The following is an 18,018-nucleotide window of genomic DNA, read 5'->3' as shown; positions in this document are numbered from 1 at the left end:
GTTGTCACTTCATCTTCATTATGAGCGAAACGACAATTATCCCCGTAGGCGCAGAGTCCTGGAAGATGAGGGACATACCGTGGCAGTGGACAAGACTGTTGGAAGACTATCGGCACATCCTTCCCCTGACAACAAACTGCAGTACGCCATAATACACTGCAAGCTCCCTAACAGAACACGAATGAGTCGGACCGTCCCTTCACGTCAAACGATTTATCAATGCAGAAATAGTCATGGCAGTAGCAGCCTTTCGCCGGGGTATCGTCGGAAGCACAAATTGGATTAGCATGCCATAGTGTTTCTGTACTGGTCACGCTATCCTCCAAAGCCCGTAAGAGATTGTTACTGGAACAGAGCACACCGGATCAGTGTCTCCGACACTCGAAAGAACAATTGTTGCCTCACGCGGTAAACAGCATTGTTGTACTTGTCGTTTCAACAATCGTGTGAGAAATTCAAACTGTATCTACGGTGAAAAGGGGACGACATTAGCATCAGGAAATTCCCATAAAACATATGTTATTTTGTGGTCTACGAATAGTCAGCCAGTATGGAACCGAATGGAAGACGGCAGTTGCAAGTACTACGGTTATGCAAACAGGATACTGTTAACCAACTTATTTTGGGGGGACCTTGTGTCCACACAGTTAGTTTCGTCTACGGAAGTATGAACATCAACGTCTTCCTCTCATTAGATAAATACTTATATGTGTATATGTGAGCAGATAACCGGATACACGTATGCTTTGTGAGTGACGATGGAGGTTGTAAACTGATACTGATCTTTTTTGTGTGTAGCCGACTAGTTGTTTCAGTTTCTTTACTCTAGAGAAACACGAAAGATGTGCAGACGAAGGAAGCAGCTGTTTGTAACTCACCCTGTCGGTGAAGGTCGCAAATGCCAGGCTTTGCAATTCTCAAGTCTTCCTTTCCGTGAGCAAACTTGCAGTCCTCGGAGTTGACGTGCTCGCACAAACCCTGTCGCCACTTCTCGCAGATGCGAGTTTTGCTCAGCTGCGGCCGTTCGCGCAACTCCTCAATCCCGTGGGCGAAGGTGCATGCACTACCGCGTGTGCACTTTCCTTTGAAGAAGTACTTACAAAATGTGAATTTGAAGACCCTGAGAGCAAACAGAAGCAACACCGCCACTGTTCAGTACTCCATACTCCCGTGAAAGTCTATGTATTCAGGAAAGTCCCCGAAGGGTGATTGGGTTTCTATAAACTGGCAAAGTTCTTGTTTTGCTCTAATTGATGTCTCCGTGCTGGTGCGACATGAGCTCACTCCTCGTAAAATTCCATTTGGCAGCCCAACTTTCAGTTTTAGCCACAATCGCCAAGCAAGTACGTTCTGATCAGAGCGTTTAGCCTGTGCGTCGCGTATGTCTGATTTCTGTTGCCATCCGTCAGTCCAAGGCAAGCACTTCTTGACCTTTGTTATTCAAAAACATATGAGTGTAGTAAAGGCTTCATTGTTCTGAGAAGGACTTCACTATAATGTGCAGGTGGATTCAGAGGGCCTTTCGGTTTGGGTGGTCCATTATTTGGATACAAAGAGAGAGCGATTACGTTGCAACAACAGCAACCTGCAAATGCTTGATAACAAATGCAACTGGCTCTGTTATGTTCTGGTCCAACCCTCTTTACCGGCATTTATGGTCACGTCTCTGCGTATTCGCAAAAGGGGCATTGTTCACTAGAAAGACCTTAGGCGATGTAGTAAAAAATGGTGTGAGGTCCCCCAACAGCTCACTTGAACCTGTGCTGTTGAAGGATCCCAGAATCAATCTTTGTCTTCGCGGTGCAGCGAGCAGAGCCGCAGCCTCTACTGCTACCGGCAGCTTCCTCCATTGCCGGGCAGTTGGCTGTCTCTGTCTCCATGGAACGAGGAAACCTGGTTGAAGCCTGACTCGGTCTTCCACCGAATGGTGCAGTTGAATTCAATCGAATATAGAGATTTGATGAGTTTCGATATTTCCGAGTAGGCTTTTGGTTTACAGTCCGCACTGAGATAGCTCTCTGGAAAGCCTTCACAATGAGTACCTTCTGTTCTGTTTGTAGGGATTACCTGCGCATGAGGAAGGCCCTGTAGTCGACCAGCTGCTTTGCTCCCTAAAAAATACGGAAAGGCCCATCAACATTAAGAACAGCTATACCTCCAGCTCTTTGAAGCTTTGTTAGGAGGCGGATTTTTCAAGTATAAGGATTCCTCGCCTGCCCCTTTACACGGAAAAACAACTAGGTGCCGTCGCACGTAGAGAAAGGTAGGATACGGATTCCATTTCCTAAGTCCTTCATAGCCACTTGTGGATCCCAGCATAGTCAAAAAGACGGTGCATATTTCTTCTGTGGTTTAGGAAGTCGTGATGACTGCACACACCTGTCACCTATCGAAATGCTGGAGTGATAACAAGTTCAGGCAAACAGTAGTTTGCCATACGGGCCTTAGGGAAGGTCTTCATAGACTACAAAGCAACCATGTGGCGGATCCTGTCAACCTGAAGAGAGCAGAACACTGACGGGCTTTTCAGTAAGGCCGTACTAGACCTCGCCTTCGACGTACATTTCAAGATCCAGAACACATGTTCGTGGAACAATAGAAAGAAAGGTAACCGGCGCAGGACCCAGCACTGCAACAGGATGTGAGCAACAAGAAAATGTCGGAAACATGGTGAGATTTTTTCCTGTTGCGGGACGCTGGAAAGGAAGCAGGTAAAGCGAGCTCTCTCATGGCTACTGGAGGCGTGGTGCGTCGTGTTTCCCCCCCACCAAAAAAAATGGAAAAGCCACTCGACAACGTAGCTCAAATGCTCCTCCTTATCACGCGTGGAATAAAGGATGAGGATATGAAGGAAAAGCGGTGGCTGGCGTAGGTGCAATCTCTCGCTGCCGAAAGAGCAAGGTAGATAGGCGGGCCCTACCCTCCATCGGCAGGCCTGCAAAAACTTCCCCTCTGTGTGTGCGCCGGTCGTTTGTTTTGTACGATTGCTAGTCTTTAGCTCTCTTAGTTAATATGTGCCTCTTAGCCAGAATCAGACATGCAATCCTGCTGGAAAGTCATCTTTTCCAATATTAACTGGTGAAAGTACCAGCAGGGAAGCATGCCCGCGATAACCCGACACGGATGGCAGAGTAGGCTCGTCGTTAGTTATCTCCCGGCGGACAGGGAACCCCGAGTAGGCAGTAGTTTTGTGTAGAAACAAGCAGATTGCAGGGGCGTTTGTAGAGCCTTATACACTCTCAAAACTAGCAACCCAAGCTCAGGTACGAGTCATCGACAAATTCTTCGTGCCCTGTCCACCTCAAGTGTGATATTGGTGTTGCAGTCCATCGTAGCGATACAGTGTTCATTTTCTCAACTAAATACCAAAGGTAGATGAGTGTGCAGCATTTGGCGCACTTTCACGGTGCTGTTTCGGGTATTCTGTCTCGTGGAAACTCGCCCTGCTTGAGAGTGTCATACAAAACTGACAGCCGTCCAATCGATGTCCGACCAGAAACTGTAAAACACGCCTCACCCAAGCCAAATCAATGCTGTGAATCGTTTCCTTTGTTTGTAGACCAAAGCACTAGTCTTCGGCGTGTTGATATGCAACCACTGACAACTGTTTGTAAATCAACAACTGGATCAGAAAATAGCCTGCCCTAGCAAACGCGTGCACGGAAATCCTGTTTCGGATGGGTCCAATCGCAGTCCTGTTGTTCATCATGCTGGTAATTATAGTGAAAATGTCGGTTCCTCTAAAAGATACTGGGATTGAGGGAATCGAGTCCAGCTGCCCGCACTTAGCTATCTGCAACATCATTCGTACATGTACGCTCTCTACCATGAGGTGTTGCGCCCACTGCAAGCGACCCACATCTGCAGTGCCGCGTAGAGTAGTAGATGCAAACGACGTTAGCAGGTTCTTTCTCGGGTTCTACCGTCTGCAGGTATGCTAGTTCGTTAAATGTTTTCACAAAGCCACACTTCGAACATCTCTTGTGCCGGTGGTCTGCATAGGGTGCTAGCGGCTGTCTACAGCCTGCGCCACATGATGAAGACCTGATTTCCCACCCAAGGTATTCATATTTGTATACCGAGGAAACTCACAACGGCAAATGCTAGCCTCCACTTCATGCCGCAGGCGCAACGGAAAAGCAGGCAGGTTGCTTGTTCTCGGATCCTCTGCACCTGCCGGTACTTCGACGGTTGCTGAGCAGATTCAGAGAGCTCGTAATGAGTCGAGTGGCTTCAGATCCATGACCGAATGCGCGTGAGGGAAGGTGTATTACTACGACTCTATGCTGCCGTCAACCACCGGCCTTATGGTCAGCATATTTGTAAAGCTCCGCTGAACCTTCTCATGGTCTCAACACAGCTACAGTCTACCACTCTCCCATCTATAGCGTACATGGTCCAAGAACTAGGACAGCATGATCTAATGCGTAGCAGGTTACGTGGTCCACCGGCGATGATATAGCCGTGTCTAGGGAATCAGCCAGACTTCAGACTTAATGAGACTAAGACAGGCTCCCATTGGAGAAGATCCGTTACCTGCTGTAGGTCCCACATCAAGCAGTGAGGCGGCAGTTGCGCGAAGTGTTCGACGAAGGAAGCAGTTGTTGTTCACTTTGACTCTTCGCGGAGAGAGGTTGCTGCGGACGAAATACATTGCGTAAAGGACTTCTTCGAGACAAAAGCCTGGGGCTAAGGCTAAACTGCGATCAGCAGACCGTTCAAAAATCCTCCTACGAAGTATTATTTTATGTCGCTTCTGACTATTTGATAGATAATAGACCAAACCATACACCACGGTGAAATCCCGCATGCTGCTGAAGTTATGTTTTTGACTTTCGGTTACGGTGAAATTCAGAATCATAGATCAGTGACAGAAAAGGCCAAGAGGCATACACAGGAGTGCTTGTCAGTTCTACTCAAAAAGAAACACTCGACATCTCGTCGATATCACATCTACTGCAGCAAGGTACTGGCCTGAGCAGGCATGCGACTGACCGAGCAAAACAAGGTCCCTGCGTCCCGACCTGCTCTGACGGCCCTCCCGCCAAAAGCGCAAGATGAGACACGCCATGCAGGTCAGCACGCCACCACGTGTTGCCTTTAAAATGAGTCCGTTTTTCTTCTTTTCTGGCATCAGCTGTTCCCAACTTTTTTCGGCTTCCTCTGGCCCGTCGATAAACAAGCAGTAGTACACGCGCGCCTCAAAGTCCACCCGTTATCCGATCAAGGCCACATGAATATACAAGTACATCATTATTAAACATTTGGCTTGTGTTAAGGGTCCGAGGCGGCAAGAAATCCCTCCTTTGTAGTCGAGCCTGCGCTGGAAACGGGAGCCGCTTGCGTGCGTGATGAATTAAGCAAGCAGATACACACATTTGGGTGTGTGCGTGTGTACGTCTCTAAAAAGTATTTGGGAGCTTTTTCTTGAAGACTAGAGCCGAGCAGTTGTGACAGAGCCCGTTCTGACACGATTTTGGCCCAGAAAACGGGAACACATTTAGGGGAAAGTAGACTCAACTTCTCCAAGGCAAAGACTGGCAATGAAGATCGTCTGGCGCCATCAGCCTGATGCGGTAGCCCCGAAAGAAGACCAGCATGTTTTTCTGCTTCAATCGCCCATTAAGAACAACAGTGAGTTTTCATGTTTTCTGATTGAAACCAACTTTGTTTCACTTTCGTTAAGTGAATCTGCTGAAGCCCGAAGCCTCACACGTCAATGATTATTCATCAAGCTTACCTGTCACTGTTGAAAACTGAGTATGAACTGCAGCGATTGAACTGTAACTTCAAACACTGAACCCTTCGTTCTCTGGAAGACCCCGCTAAGAAAAGACTGTCCTTCGAGCTCAGTTGCAGGTCACCAAACTATGTGTTCTTCCGTCAGTCAGGCCAGCGAAAGTCCTGGTAGCGCGTAATGTTTGTTTGGAATGTGGCCAAGAGCGAATCAGCCTACGCGCACCATCTATCAAGACCTGTTTTGCGCATGTGCCCCTAATGTGCTATCTGCAGCCATATAGGATAACACACATCTGCTGTATATCGCATGCCAATGCGTGAATACCGTTTCCATCACTCTTCCGTGTTTGGAGTCGGATGCAAACGAGACAGGCATCTCTTGACTTGCGCCGCCACACATCGCCTGTGCATGTAATGTGGCAAATTCACGTTGGTTCAGACTCCTACTTATCCGCTTGACACGGGGCCCGTTTGCTGAAGTTGCTGCGCGTGCGTTACCCAGTTATCCCGTTTGTAATCCGGTGATGTCGCGTCTATTTACCTGCAGGAGGGAATCAAGAATCGATTGGTGTGTGGCCGGGTACAAGGGAAACTCTTCATGGTTCAGGCCGAGAAATCGTCGGTTTAATATCTTAGAGGGAAGGATCGGAATTTCACTGTGGAACTGAAAGAGACTCTGTTCATGCAGTGACTACTGAGCGTTAAACAAGCTTGCTACTTTCCGCGAGCTTGCGCAACAGCCTCAGTTGTGTACCTCCGTTGATTTAGAGAATCCTTTGTATGTCCTCTAGTTTATAGACTTATGTGTGTATGCTGTACGCCTAAGGCCAGCTCCAAGCAGGTTTGGCTTAGCCGTGACAAGCCCGGCTACTCACTTCTGAGAGGGATTTTTACTTCACCTTTGTCGCCGTATTGCCATAGCAAGCGGAGACGTGCACAAAACACTTTCCTGTTTCCGGCCTGCTGTTCGCGCCCGCAATTTATCCAGTGTATGTATTAAGTCTCCGGGATTAACGCTGATTGCGGCTCCCAGGAGTTTCAGAAACCCCCACAAATTGCCGTGGGTTTACGCTGGTTCACACAGAAAATTTGTTCCATATATATGGTTGGTGTAGCAGGTATATCGCGTACGTGTACATCTGGGCCAGCAGCAGAACCTCTACCAGCAACTATTGTGTGTAGACGCGGAGGGCAGACAATTAAATAGACTGTTTGCGGTCATTCGGGAAGCCTTTCAAACTGCATAAATCCGGTTTTTTGTCATCGACGCTCCAACATTTGTTCGATTTTCTGATGGTATCAACCACTCCGCTTCGTGATCTATCCACAACGGGTTTCGATAAGGGTGAAGGTTTCTGTTCACGCTGGACCGCAACAACACATCTTCTACTTTGTTGTGCTGGACGTCATCCGCCGCTTGAGCCTCAATCTGGGTCCGAAAGACCTACGCTTTTTTGCTCTCTAGCAGGATCTGTGTCGCCCTCTCCGCCTCTTCGATGTTTAGGCCCACCAGACCTGCTTGTCAGCTGATGACAACTCCGCTACTATTGAGGGCGGCTGCTCGCAAATTTGCTTTTACCTGACATTCTCGGCCTTCCTCCCCTGTGATCTCGACTACTGTCGTGACATTCTCGGGCCCTGTATCCCGGTGCCCGATGCTTGGCCTCATCTTCTTTCTCCGCTGGACCTTGAATGCCCTGTCGGTCACTTCTTGAATTAGACTTCGCCCTTCTCGGTTTTTCGATGTCTTGTCCTTTTTCCTTTCCTTCCCAAGTTAGACAGAGAAGATCCACACAGCCTTCTTCATAAAGCTCTGTTCATACAAAGGGGCGGTGAAATCCGTGTCTACCGATAACTGACGAAGAGCTACGCCGCAATATATTATCTACAGACGAAAGCAAGGCACAATTCTGTTTTCCGTTTGGCTCGTTCCTCGACGTTCAAAAACGACACCTGCTGCAAGAGCCCCGTGGTAATAAAGACGACAAAGAACTCTACGAGTCGTGCCACAATTTGCTACAGGACTCTGGTTCAAGTCGCGCCTCTACGAGCAGTGTCACCGCGTCGTTCCCCTAAAGTGAACCAGTTCGGTTTCATAGTCTTCGATAGCGGCTACAAGTCTCTTATGTTCGTACATGTTCCATCGTGTGAAGATGGAAGCCTCCCTTTCGGCTAGCACTTTTCAAAAAGCTGTCACAGAAGAACACTCGCGCAGTGAAATGAAGGACCGGGAAGAAAAAGGTGTGTCGTTCTCTGTGGTAGAGAAGGATTCTCATTCGGCTGGATCGGAAGCCTTGAAGCTGCCTGTAGTGTCTGACCCATCTGTCCTGCAGAAGACCAACACTGATTGCACCACTGGCATTCACGTGCCATCCAACGAGATGTCTTCTCGGTCGTCGTCCTCTGGAGGGATTCCCGCTGTTTCAGGGAACAATCAGGAGCACAATGGCACTCCCTCGTCCTCCACAAATACATGTAGCAACAAAATTCTCTCCACAGCTGGACAATACGACACGAAGGGCATCGTTCCGCCGCTGATTACACAAGATCCAGAAACCGAGGAGAATGGTACTTCTGATATCTTGAGTGCATCTATTCAAAAGCGAGTAGTAAGTAACACCAGCGACCGCAAAACAATTGAGGCGCACAAGGAGTCTCGAAACGACCTTCAAAAAGCCACGCCACCCGCCGTCAACAACGTCCAAGACCCTGTTGGGACTGAGACAACCACTGGTATTTCAAGTATTGACAACATGAACGAGAGTGTAATCGTGTGTCAAGACGCAGAACTCAGGTCGGAGCTCAAAACAACAAACTCGACAGAGAGCCACAAATGCGAATTTGTGGGGGCATCAGACGCATTGGATTCGCAACGAACATCTTCACCACCAGCCACGACAGAGAAATCAACAATTGATGAAGCACAGCCGAAAATGATGAAGCAAGGAACACCAAGCTCGTCTCCACGCCAGGACAATCCCAAATCCAAGCACAATCTCGTCAGTAGCAAAGGTACTTCATCATCGATGCATAACCCCAGTGTTGTTCTCTTGAAACAACACACTCTGCCAGAAAGTTCGCAGACAGCACCCTCTGCATCATCATTTCTCCCCACTAGAAGAAGCAGTACGATGGGGGCGATACCAGAAGAAGGGAACATGGAAATAAACATTCAGAAGAAGTCGGTGTCAGCAAACAAAGAAGCAGATGACATTCTTGCTAGTCTGACTTCTTTGTCACAGTCCCTTACTCGAAGCACGAGTGAAGGCGCGCTCGGAGCAGGGGCTGATGGCAGGCCCAACACGTTTCAAAGCCACAGCACCATTGCTTCGAACAAGAGCTTTTTTGGGAACTATCCTTCATTCCCTCTGTCCAGCTCTCACAAAAGTGCCAGTACCATCCTCACCGGTTCATCAACCGCTTTTGTGCAACCGGGAAGTGGAGTGGACTTCGGCCGCGTGAGCCAGACTGCAGGACTGGGATCTTCTGCGTATGCCGCTTTGGCGAATGCCGTACGAAAGAATGAATTTTCTGGGAAAAATATGTCCTCCGCTCAAATGTTAAGTGGCCATGTACTCCAGATTGAGGAAGGCTACAATACCTACAACGCCACAACAGAGTATAGCAGCAGTTTTGGAAAGAAAACAGGTATTGCACAAGAGAGAAAATGGGCAGCTAGTGCCAACGATGAGTACCACCGGACTGGCGGCGACGAGAACTACGGAAACACACACAGAATTCACGCAGACGACCAGGTGCTGATGTTGCCTCTCGAAAGCATCAAATCCGGTGGGTGCGCCGCGGCGAACTTCATGAACACTGCAGATGGAGTTGCTAGAGCTATTAACGAGAACGGAGCCTTCCAAACTCACGTAGGAATGTCCGGGGTAGCTTTTCAGACTGGAAGTACAGCTGCCGCCGCGGCTGCTGTGCTCGCTCAGCAAGAGAGTCGTCCTCTTCTTCTTACACGTTTCGAAATGCTCGAGGCTTACGCCAAAGGTGAGTACGCACCAGAAAGGTTGTGTCACTGACATTTGGAACCAAGTTGGTAGGCAGGTTGCCATACAGCTACAAAAGCAAGGGAAGTGAGGACCACGTGTGATGAACGGGAAGGTGCGGTCGCTCTGCGTAGCACATGCATAAACTCGATACGCGCGCGTATGTCAGTCTGGGAACGGTTCCAGTATGTTTAACCATGTTCGGGCTTCTTTAAATAGTGAGACGGAGGAAGCAGGGGGCGTTGCGTCTACCAATGTCCTTGTTGTTTTTGTGGAAAACAGTCTTCGCAACTCTATGCGGATTTGGTAACTGGTGTCCTTTTTCAGGGCGCCTGTGTCTGAGCTGCGATTCAAAGAGCCACCGAATGCCGAGTTGCCCATTTGGCGAGTTCGTCTGTCCCAACTGCCACCGATCCTCGCACAGGTGACAAACGAGAGTGACCGTCCACTGAAGAGGAAAAACTAGTGGCGGATGTATATACGGGTACATACATATCTGTCGATCCACAGAATAAAAGTTCCCATGCAGAGGGTTATGGACACATGCAGCCCACAGCAGAAGCGGGTCTGCGTGCTTGCCTCTTCCACTTCGCAGCTGCCTTGTTATATAAAAACACAAGGCGTACAGCTTTCCTGTTTGTTGCCTCGTCCAGTGTATTGCCACTTAAAACCCTGTCGTCGATCGTATCCGAAATTCTCGTGTCGAGAGCTCCTGTGGAATTGCTGTTTGCGTGTAGGGGTGAAGAGTGTCCACTCCGCTGCCGCTTTTGTCAGCAGTTGCACGTCGGCATTTCCGTCACGGTCTGCATTAAGGTTAGCTGTATTTTGAAAGTATTGAATACCGTACTGAATGTGTTAGGATGGAACGCAAAGTGGCGCAGAGTGCTAGATCGAAAGGTCTCCATACCAAGATACCTATGGAGAGACAGAGGTTGAAATTCGATGCTCAGTTAATGATCCCCATCAGTCACTCCGTAGTCCTTAAGATTCACGTTCCACAGTGTGCTAAGACGTTCTAGTCCGTATGTTACTCCATATGCAAATTCTAGGAACGTGTTTCTGTATGCAGCGCTTTCGGGGACCTCTAGAAGCCCTTTTAGGCATATCGTTACCACTTCGAGACCTGCAGCCGGCGTCATTACTATCGATGGGTACCCCAGCGTCGCCTCTTGGACAAGCGGCGCTCACTCGCCCAAACAGCGCTTTCGGGAGAAGTGTTTACGTGTCGAATTTGCCGCCCAACACGACCCAGGAGACTCTTGCAGCAGCCGTTGATGCTCTCTTGACCAAGGGTAGAATCATGCAGGTCCGGCGCCTGAAAACTACACGAACCACTCGCAGTCCGAGCAAAACCAACGTTGCAACTTTCTTGGGGAGTGACGATGCTGTGGAGCCGAACGACACAAAATGCATATGGGTAGTTGTATTCATCAAGTCTCCTCATGATACATGCGTCTACGCAGCAAACACATACCGTGTTCATCTCCATGCATAGCTGCGTGTGAGAAAAACGTAGAGAAACCGAAACAGCCAAGCAACATTTGCCAGCCTGGGCTGTGGCGGAAGTCATTGTTGCATCGCGAGTGTGTCTCCCTATACTCTTTTTCCTAGGTGGATCTCCATGAGAAGCACGCATTTGTGCAACTGAGCACCCTAGAAGCTGCGTTCGAACTGGTCGACAAGCGCCGTCAACTTCAGGTTCGAATTTTTCAAAACACCACTCTACACGCGTGCAGCTTGGAGTGATATCGTGTGTGTACAAGTCTAACAATAGGTGCTAGCCCTTGTTCCATCTCATGAGACTGTACAAAAACGGAGAGGCCCGAAGGACAGTTGATTGCAAACTCATGGACCTTACAGGGGAGATCTGTGTCAATGACACATGTAGGCTTACATGTACGAATGCGTTTGTACATGATATTTGCCTCTGATCATGTCTTTGTTGTCAAATGAGTATGGGATTGTACATATGATCAAGCAGGCAGATCATTTTATGCACACACTGTATCTGTGATGTGAGTGTGTGTTTCGCCAGATTCGAGGAGTGACTTTGAAGGTACAGTTCAAGAAAACGGGTGTCTTCAATAATGCGATGCCCCACGGTTCGGCGACTGTCCCCTGCGCACTTCCTGGTGGAACGAACACCGGCACGACCCCCATTGCTTCCGCATTCTCGCCAAACACAGCTTACAACAACGGAAACCAGAGCGGAACGTCAGCCGTAACGCCCCTATCTGCTGCGTCGTCCCCCACGGGCGCATTCGGAGCTGGAGCCTCTCCAACCTTTTCGCCCTCACTCAACTCTCTTTTAATTTTCCTTGGGCCTCCTGCATCCCCTTCTGTTTCAGAAATATGCGCCCAGGTCGCAGCAAAGCTGAAAGAGGTATGGCGACACGCACTGGTTTCTTGTAAGGGATATGATTCACATAGCCAGACACGTTTATCCCCTGTGCCCGAGTAAGAATAAGAACATGGATTTGTGCATTCCACAAGCTGTTGTTCCTCTACTCATGCTACACAGTGTGAATATCTACAGGTAAGTGTACCTGTATACTGTATGCAGCAGATATGAGGTCTTCTTCGTTCGAGTGGGCAGACTGTATCACCTACGCGGGCAGGTTTGGTGGTTATTCTTGGAGACGGGGAACTTGTGCAAACAAGTGTTTTTGGTAGTTCGTTACACACGTAAAAGGCACTTTCAAAAAAGTCAGAAGGGAATCTGGCTATCGCAGAGAAATCAACGACGTTCTGAGGTGGTACAGCAACGTTTGCAGATGTTCGATCACCGGGGCGTGTGTATTTGGGCGTGTGGTCCCGTTTACGGATACCTTGCTCCTGTTGACGAATCGTGGCTCCACAATTTTTCTTGAGTTAGCCTTCTCTTTCTGGCTTTTTTAGAACCACTCGGCTCCTCAGTAGACATCCCTTTTGAGTCTGTTACTCACTGACTCTGATGCAGGCATCTTGTTTCTTTGCCTTATTCGTTGCGTGTAGGATCTCCACATGGGTCTGGTGACGGCCCAGCAGCAATCTCCAAGCGTCTCCGGAGGCGCAAGTCGGACAACGCCTCCGATGCGTCTCGCTCAGTGCTCAGCCTCGCAGAAATTTCACGAACTTCAGCAGTTATCTGGAATCGTGTCTGTTCCGCTCGATGCCCCCTCCCCGCAGTCCACCACGGTGGCGGCGCTGTTCTCTGCAGCGGCGGCGGCGGCAGCGAACTGCCAAGCATCTGCAGAGGGAGGCAGCGCTTCGGCTTTTTCGTCTACCGTTCTGCAAAGACTGGCACCCGCTAAAAACGCTCTTTACAATCCCCCCAGTTCTACCCAGAATTCCGCACTGGTGTCTGCGGCAGCTCAGTATGTGGCAAACTCTCTGTTGGGTCCTTCATCATGCGGGTCCAATGACGTGACACGAGCAGGCATCCAAAGTGGCCACTCCACCTCAACGAAAACCGGTTCATGCACGTTTGAGAGTCACGCTCAACCGTCTTCGTCCATTCAGGACGCCCATCCCGACGCACATTCATCTCTCGCTGGTGAAAAGGAGTTACTTTTGCAGTTGCTTCAACATGAGCAGGAGAAAAGCCAGCATCGCAGGAAGTCCAACGTTGAAAAAAGCCAAAACTCTCTGCAACAACCGGCTCTCTTGACGGAGACCCTCATGCGAGCAGCCGCAGCGGCTGCAGGTGCCAATCCTGTCAGTCTTTTTCACGGAGGAGGAGACGGCGTGGAGGGGACGGGAACAAGAGGAGGAACGTACGCTCGCAGGCAGGTGCAGCTCCAGTTGCAGCAACTTGAAGAGTTGCAGAAACACCAGGTTGGGAGTGGGAGCCAACAGAGACATCAAACGCAGGTATCTGGAGCTCTGGATCAGCAATTGTGTCTTCAGTGGAAGAAACAAAAGCAAAACAGTGGGGTTACGCAGGGTGTTTGCTCAGAGACCAGAAGTGGCCAGCACCTGGCAAACACGCAAGGCGAAGAACAAGGACCAAATGAGGTGAGGATGGTAAAAGAAGTGAGGACAAAGTAATAAGGTTATGCGGCATGATAGACACTGTAGTTGAGAGGCAAGACGCGCCCAGGAGAAGGGACATTGTCGATGGCACTACACGTTGTAGGGGAAAAGGGGTTCCGGAAATATAAAAGCAGAAGTGAAATTCGCCCTGATACCGCCGAAGATTAAGAAGAAGAAACGTGACCTGCAACACTGAGAAAAAGGTTTTTTGAGAGGCATATTCAGAATAACCTAGGTACTGCACTCTCGGAGATCGGAAAGAATATCGTTGTTTCTACGACTTGTGGAGCATACACAGTCGAAGTTGAGAAATTCCGAAGAAGAGTGCCCACATATGCATTGATTGAAACAGAACAGACTCTGAGACCAAGAGTGCGCATGTGGCCACGAATTTTCATTTGCATATCAGTACAGTGAACGTATACATGAGCTATCCTGGTGTTGAGTAGTCGGAAAGCAAGTTTTCTTTGATGGATATCTGTGACATTTTCCAAAACGTGACAACTTCTTCCTTCAAGGTGGAGAAGCCACGGGTGTTTCTACGGCACTACATGCATTGACGGCCTCCAATAATGAGTAGGACACAAGAAACCTCCTCTTTGCTGCTGAACGCGTGTTCCCTTTTTTCTAAACAGAACATGACCTTTTCCCAAGACGGGATCCCCTCGCCATCTTCTGGTCTTAACCTAGCTGCCGATAACGTCTACAATCACTCGAAGACTTTGTCCTCTCGTGCTGTCGCCCTGAAAGCCTTGCAAGGCTACGCGAGTATAGACGGATCTGGAAGCGCCGGCACAGTGCTGAAGAACGGAGGAGGAAAGAACGGGATACAGATGACACCGTTTTCTCGCAGTAACGCGGAGAGCAATGCAATGAAAATGCTCTGCACAAACGGCCGAAAAATGTCGAACTTTTCCGCGCAGAATGTGGTGAACTCCACTTGTGCGAGCCTGCAGCATCCGGCTTCCTGGGGCCGAATCCCGACAGGCATTGCCGCAACTTCTGGAAGCGCTCAAGAAACAGTTCTCTCGATGGATCCAGAAGAGGAAGACCAGCACTTTGCCTCTGCTAGCCTAGAGGAAAATGGCATGGGAAAAGCGAATTTCCTCTTTGAGGTGCAGCAGCAAAAACAGCAAAAGAATGGGGGAGGCTGCTCCGGCTTCTTCCCTTCTCTCCTTTCAACAGAGAGTACGACCATGTGCTCTCAAGAAGCGGCCATGATGGCGACCAAAAATCCCAGCAACCGCATGCAGTTTCAAACAGGTACTTTCCATCATCACAGCCTCGGAGTTCAACCCAACTACCCAGAGGACTCGGATGCGTCTTTGCCGTACCCGCACGCTGGCGCACACAGGAACGGGGGCCTGCTCGAAACAAGAGAAGAAACTGATGAGCTGTACACGTCTCATCAGCATGACTTGAGTGCATTTCTCTCTATGAGCTCTAACAGTAAAGGGCTTCTGACAGGAACGACAAAGGCTGTCGGTTCCCTGGGGGCCGCCAGCAAAACGGTGACACCGCCAGTCACAACCAGTCGCAGTGCTCAAAAGGCATCTCAGCTCTCCGTTGGAGCAGAGGCAACAGACACAACTTCCGCTGGAGTTCCAGGATCTCAGAGAAGCTCCAACTCTGCTATGGTGGCGAGTGGCGAAGCAACGCAGCAGCTTCTCGATGTCGCGGCGACTCTCATGCACAAGGCTGTGGAGGAAACTACTGATGTCGAAGAAATTGCACAAGTGAGGGGGACACACTGAAACTCTTGAAAGGAAATAGCATCGGAGCCGTTGTGGAGAGATCTAAGCATTTATGTATTGCATGAACAACGCTTGCAAGTATGCATGTATGTAAGTGTGTCTGCATACGTTTGCCTAATGCCTCCATGTCTGCCTGTGTGTGTTCGTGGATCCACATCGGTTTTTGTGTGGAAGCGTATGCAGCTATAACGCGTACACGATGATATATAGATATACACTATACACATACATGGATGTATGCACAGGAGAGCCCGTCGCCCCTACAGTGTCTGTTCAGTGCTTCATTGCGGATTCGCCAGATCGCACCTCATGTACTGATTTTCCTCTTTGCGCCCCTCGCATTTTCGACTATGTGCAGCAACTCTACCAAACAACTCGCGATCTCCCCCAAGAAGCAGTCCACCAGTTACTGCTTACACTAGCGACCAGCGGAGGCCAGTCGAGCCCCCCAAGTACTTCGGGCTTAGGCAGCACACCGAAGAAACCGGAAGACATCAGCAGCACACCGCTAAACCCAGCAGCGACTCCTTTTCTCGTCCACTAGAGAAAGCTCGTCGTCCTCAATATCGACATCGAGAAAAAGAGAGGCACTTTGGCGTACGCCGAGCACGGGGCCTCGCATCCCCTCTGTGAGCAGAGAATCTTTGAAGAGAGTTTTTGTTCCCCCGGCAATGCATTTCAGGACAGCTCTAGGCCATACGAAAGCGACAAAACCGTCTGACGAAAATGAAGATGCCTTTTCACTCGATGCAGCTAAACAACAGTTTTCTTTTGAACGATTCCCCTTCTTTAATGCTGCTGCACCCTTTGAAACAGTATCTGTGCTCGGCGGAACCTCTCCTACGCAGCACGCTACCCAGGGGCGTCGCTCTCCGCTTGCGTTACGGAGAGAAGAAAGCGAAGAAACTCATTCGCTCTTGCTACGAAACGCCAGCAAACAATTGCGGTGAAAGATCCTTGAGCCTCCCCAGCGGCGCAGGTGCGGCTGAGGTGTCGTCTCTGTTCTGAAGGCCCTTGTTAACTCCCCGGTGCGTTTTCAGGGGAGATGCGGAGCTTTCAACACGCCTACAGTCCTTCGCGTGATGTGTAGCTCCGGATATCAGATTTTTTCTTCCAAGTGTGTGTATACGCATACTTATGGCTCAACACCTTTCTTTGTGGGAATGCTGAAATACGCAGTATTTACGCAGTGTGTATACACCCCTGTGGCAGTGTTGCGCTCGAACCCTCTGACATGTTCTGTCGGTCCCCGCTCTCCTCAGTGTGGCCGGTTCCGAGACGTATTTGAGCTCTCCAGTGTTTTCTTAAGATGCTGTCCGGGTGTCTTGTGCGTTCTCAAGATGAGAAGACTTGACCCTGGGTTAAAAAAACGCTGGCATCACTTCTGGAAAGCCGTTGAATCCACCATGTCTCAGAAGCGCCCCGGGCACTGCCCTAGTATTTGAATTGGTCAACACGCTTTACAGCATACGCCGATCGAGCGGTAGCAGAGCCCTACCAGACACTATCAAGAATGGAGACAGAGGATACATCAAGTAAGGCCCTCTGTGGTGACACTTGCGTATCTAGGAAATTGTCGTCGTTCCAGTAGGAGAACCGGAAGTGGTGTGCCGGGCGTCGGTATTTCGCGCGCTGGTTACGAAAACAACTGGAACTATAGCCGTGTTCACCTGGTATTCCACTCCTGTCAATGGGAGCCCTCGGGTCGAACCTTGAGGGAATCGCGCTTTTCCATAAGTGTAAGCCTTTCATGGGGGAGTCTGAGTTCTCCACGTCTCACCTCCTGCTCCAAGGCTCGCTCGCGTGTACGTGCGAGCTGCAGTGTTTGATTCCTTGCGATACTCACAGACCACTTCATGTGCCATCCGAACTGCGGATGGTACACAGGTGCTGTGGCAAGACGAAGAGAGGGAATCCCTAACTTTGAGACTAGTTCGTTGCCACGAACACACACACCCTTCTCCACAAAAGACACTACGAACTCTGGTCCGTGGGAGGAACAGTCGCAGATGACAAAAACAAATACGTGCTATGACACATAGAATGGCTACATCTTGAAGCAATAACTCAACAGCTCTTTTGCATCTCTTACAGATCGCTCGACTTACGTCGGACAGGTCGTGTCGTCGGTGTCTGCAATTCCCCTCACGACTTCCGGCTCTCTCCCTTAGTCCTTTATGCACTTACCCAACCGTATGGAGCTGCAAACCCCTTCCACTTCAAATACCATCGAATACGCAGGGCAATGCATGCCAAAGTACGGTTGTTGTACGCTAGAGCAAGAAAAAAACAACGGATCTGTCGCCACTTCGGTTCTCCCCCATCGGCATAGGCACCAGCAGCCCGATGGGAGGAACACTTCCACCTCATACCGCAGGGAAGAGACACCGTAGGCCGCTACAATAGTCACCTTGTGATTGTAGCCATTCTGAATTGCCAAATCCCTATGGAAACGACATTTCTGTAGCGGGTTACAGTGACATCACAGCAGCGGGACGCCGCTTCGTCGGGGA

The 18,018-nt window shown here is 49.7% G+C and overlaps 2 protein-coding genes across 2 annotated transcripts; one reads left to right on the top strand and one right to left on the bottom strand.

Annotated features, from left to right (window-relative positions):
• Nucleotides 1–825: 825 nt before the first annotated feature.
• Nucleotides 826–1,301, bottom strand: TGME49_313740 (zinc finger (CCCH type) motif-containing protein; the record flags this gene model as incomplete). Its single annotated transcript, XM_018782789.1, has 2 exons — nt 826–1,120; nt 1,285–1,301. The coding sequence occupies 2 exons, from the start codon at nt 1,299–1,301 to the stop codon at nt 826–828; spliced, it is 312 nt and encodes a 103-aa protein (XP_018635404.1).
• Nucleotides 1,302–7,892: 6,591 nt separating this feature from the next.
• On the top strand, nt 7,893–16,049 carry TGME49_313725 (hypothetical protein; the record flags this gene model as incomplete). The annotated part of the gene is made up of 9 exons (XM_018782788.1): nt 7,893–9,738; nt 10,065–10,161; nt 10,475–10,550; nt 10,807–11,043; nt 11,349–11,435; nt 11,773–12,120; nt 12,732–13,733; nt 14,387–15,487; nt 15,864–16,049. The coding sequence occupies 9 exons, from the start codon at nt 7,893–7,895 to the stop codon at nt 16,047–16,049; spliced, it is 4,980 nt and encodes a 1,659-aa protein (XP_018635405.1).
• Nucleotides 16,050–18,018: the final 1,969 nt, after the last annotated feature.

The sequence above is a fragment of the Toxoplasma gondii genome, chromosome XI (assembly GCF_000006565.2).
Source record: "Toxoplasma gondii ME49 chromosome XI, whole genome shotgun sequence".
Lineage (NCBI taxonomy): Eukaryota > Apicomplexa > Conoidasida > Eucoccidiorida > Sarcocystidae > Toxoplasma > Toxoplasma gondii.
Note: the sequence above shows the minus strand (reverse complement) of the source record. Positions and strands in the feature narration are given on the sequence as shown.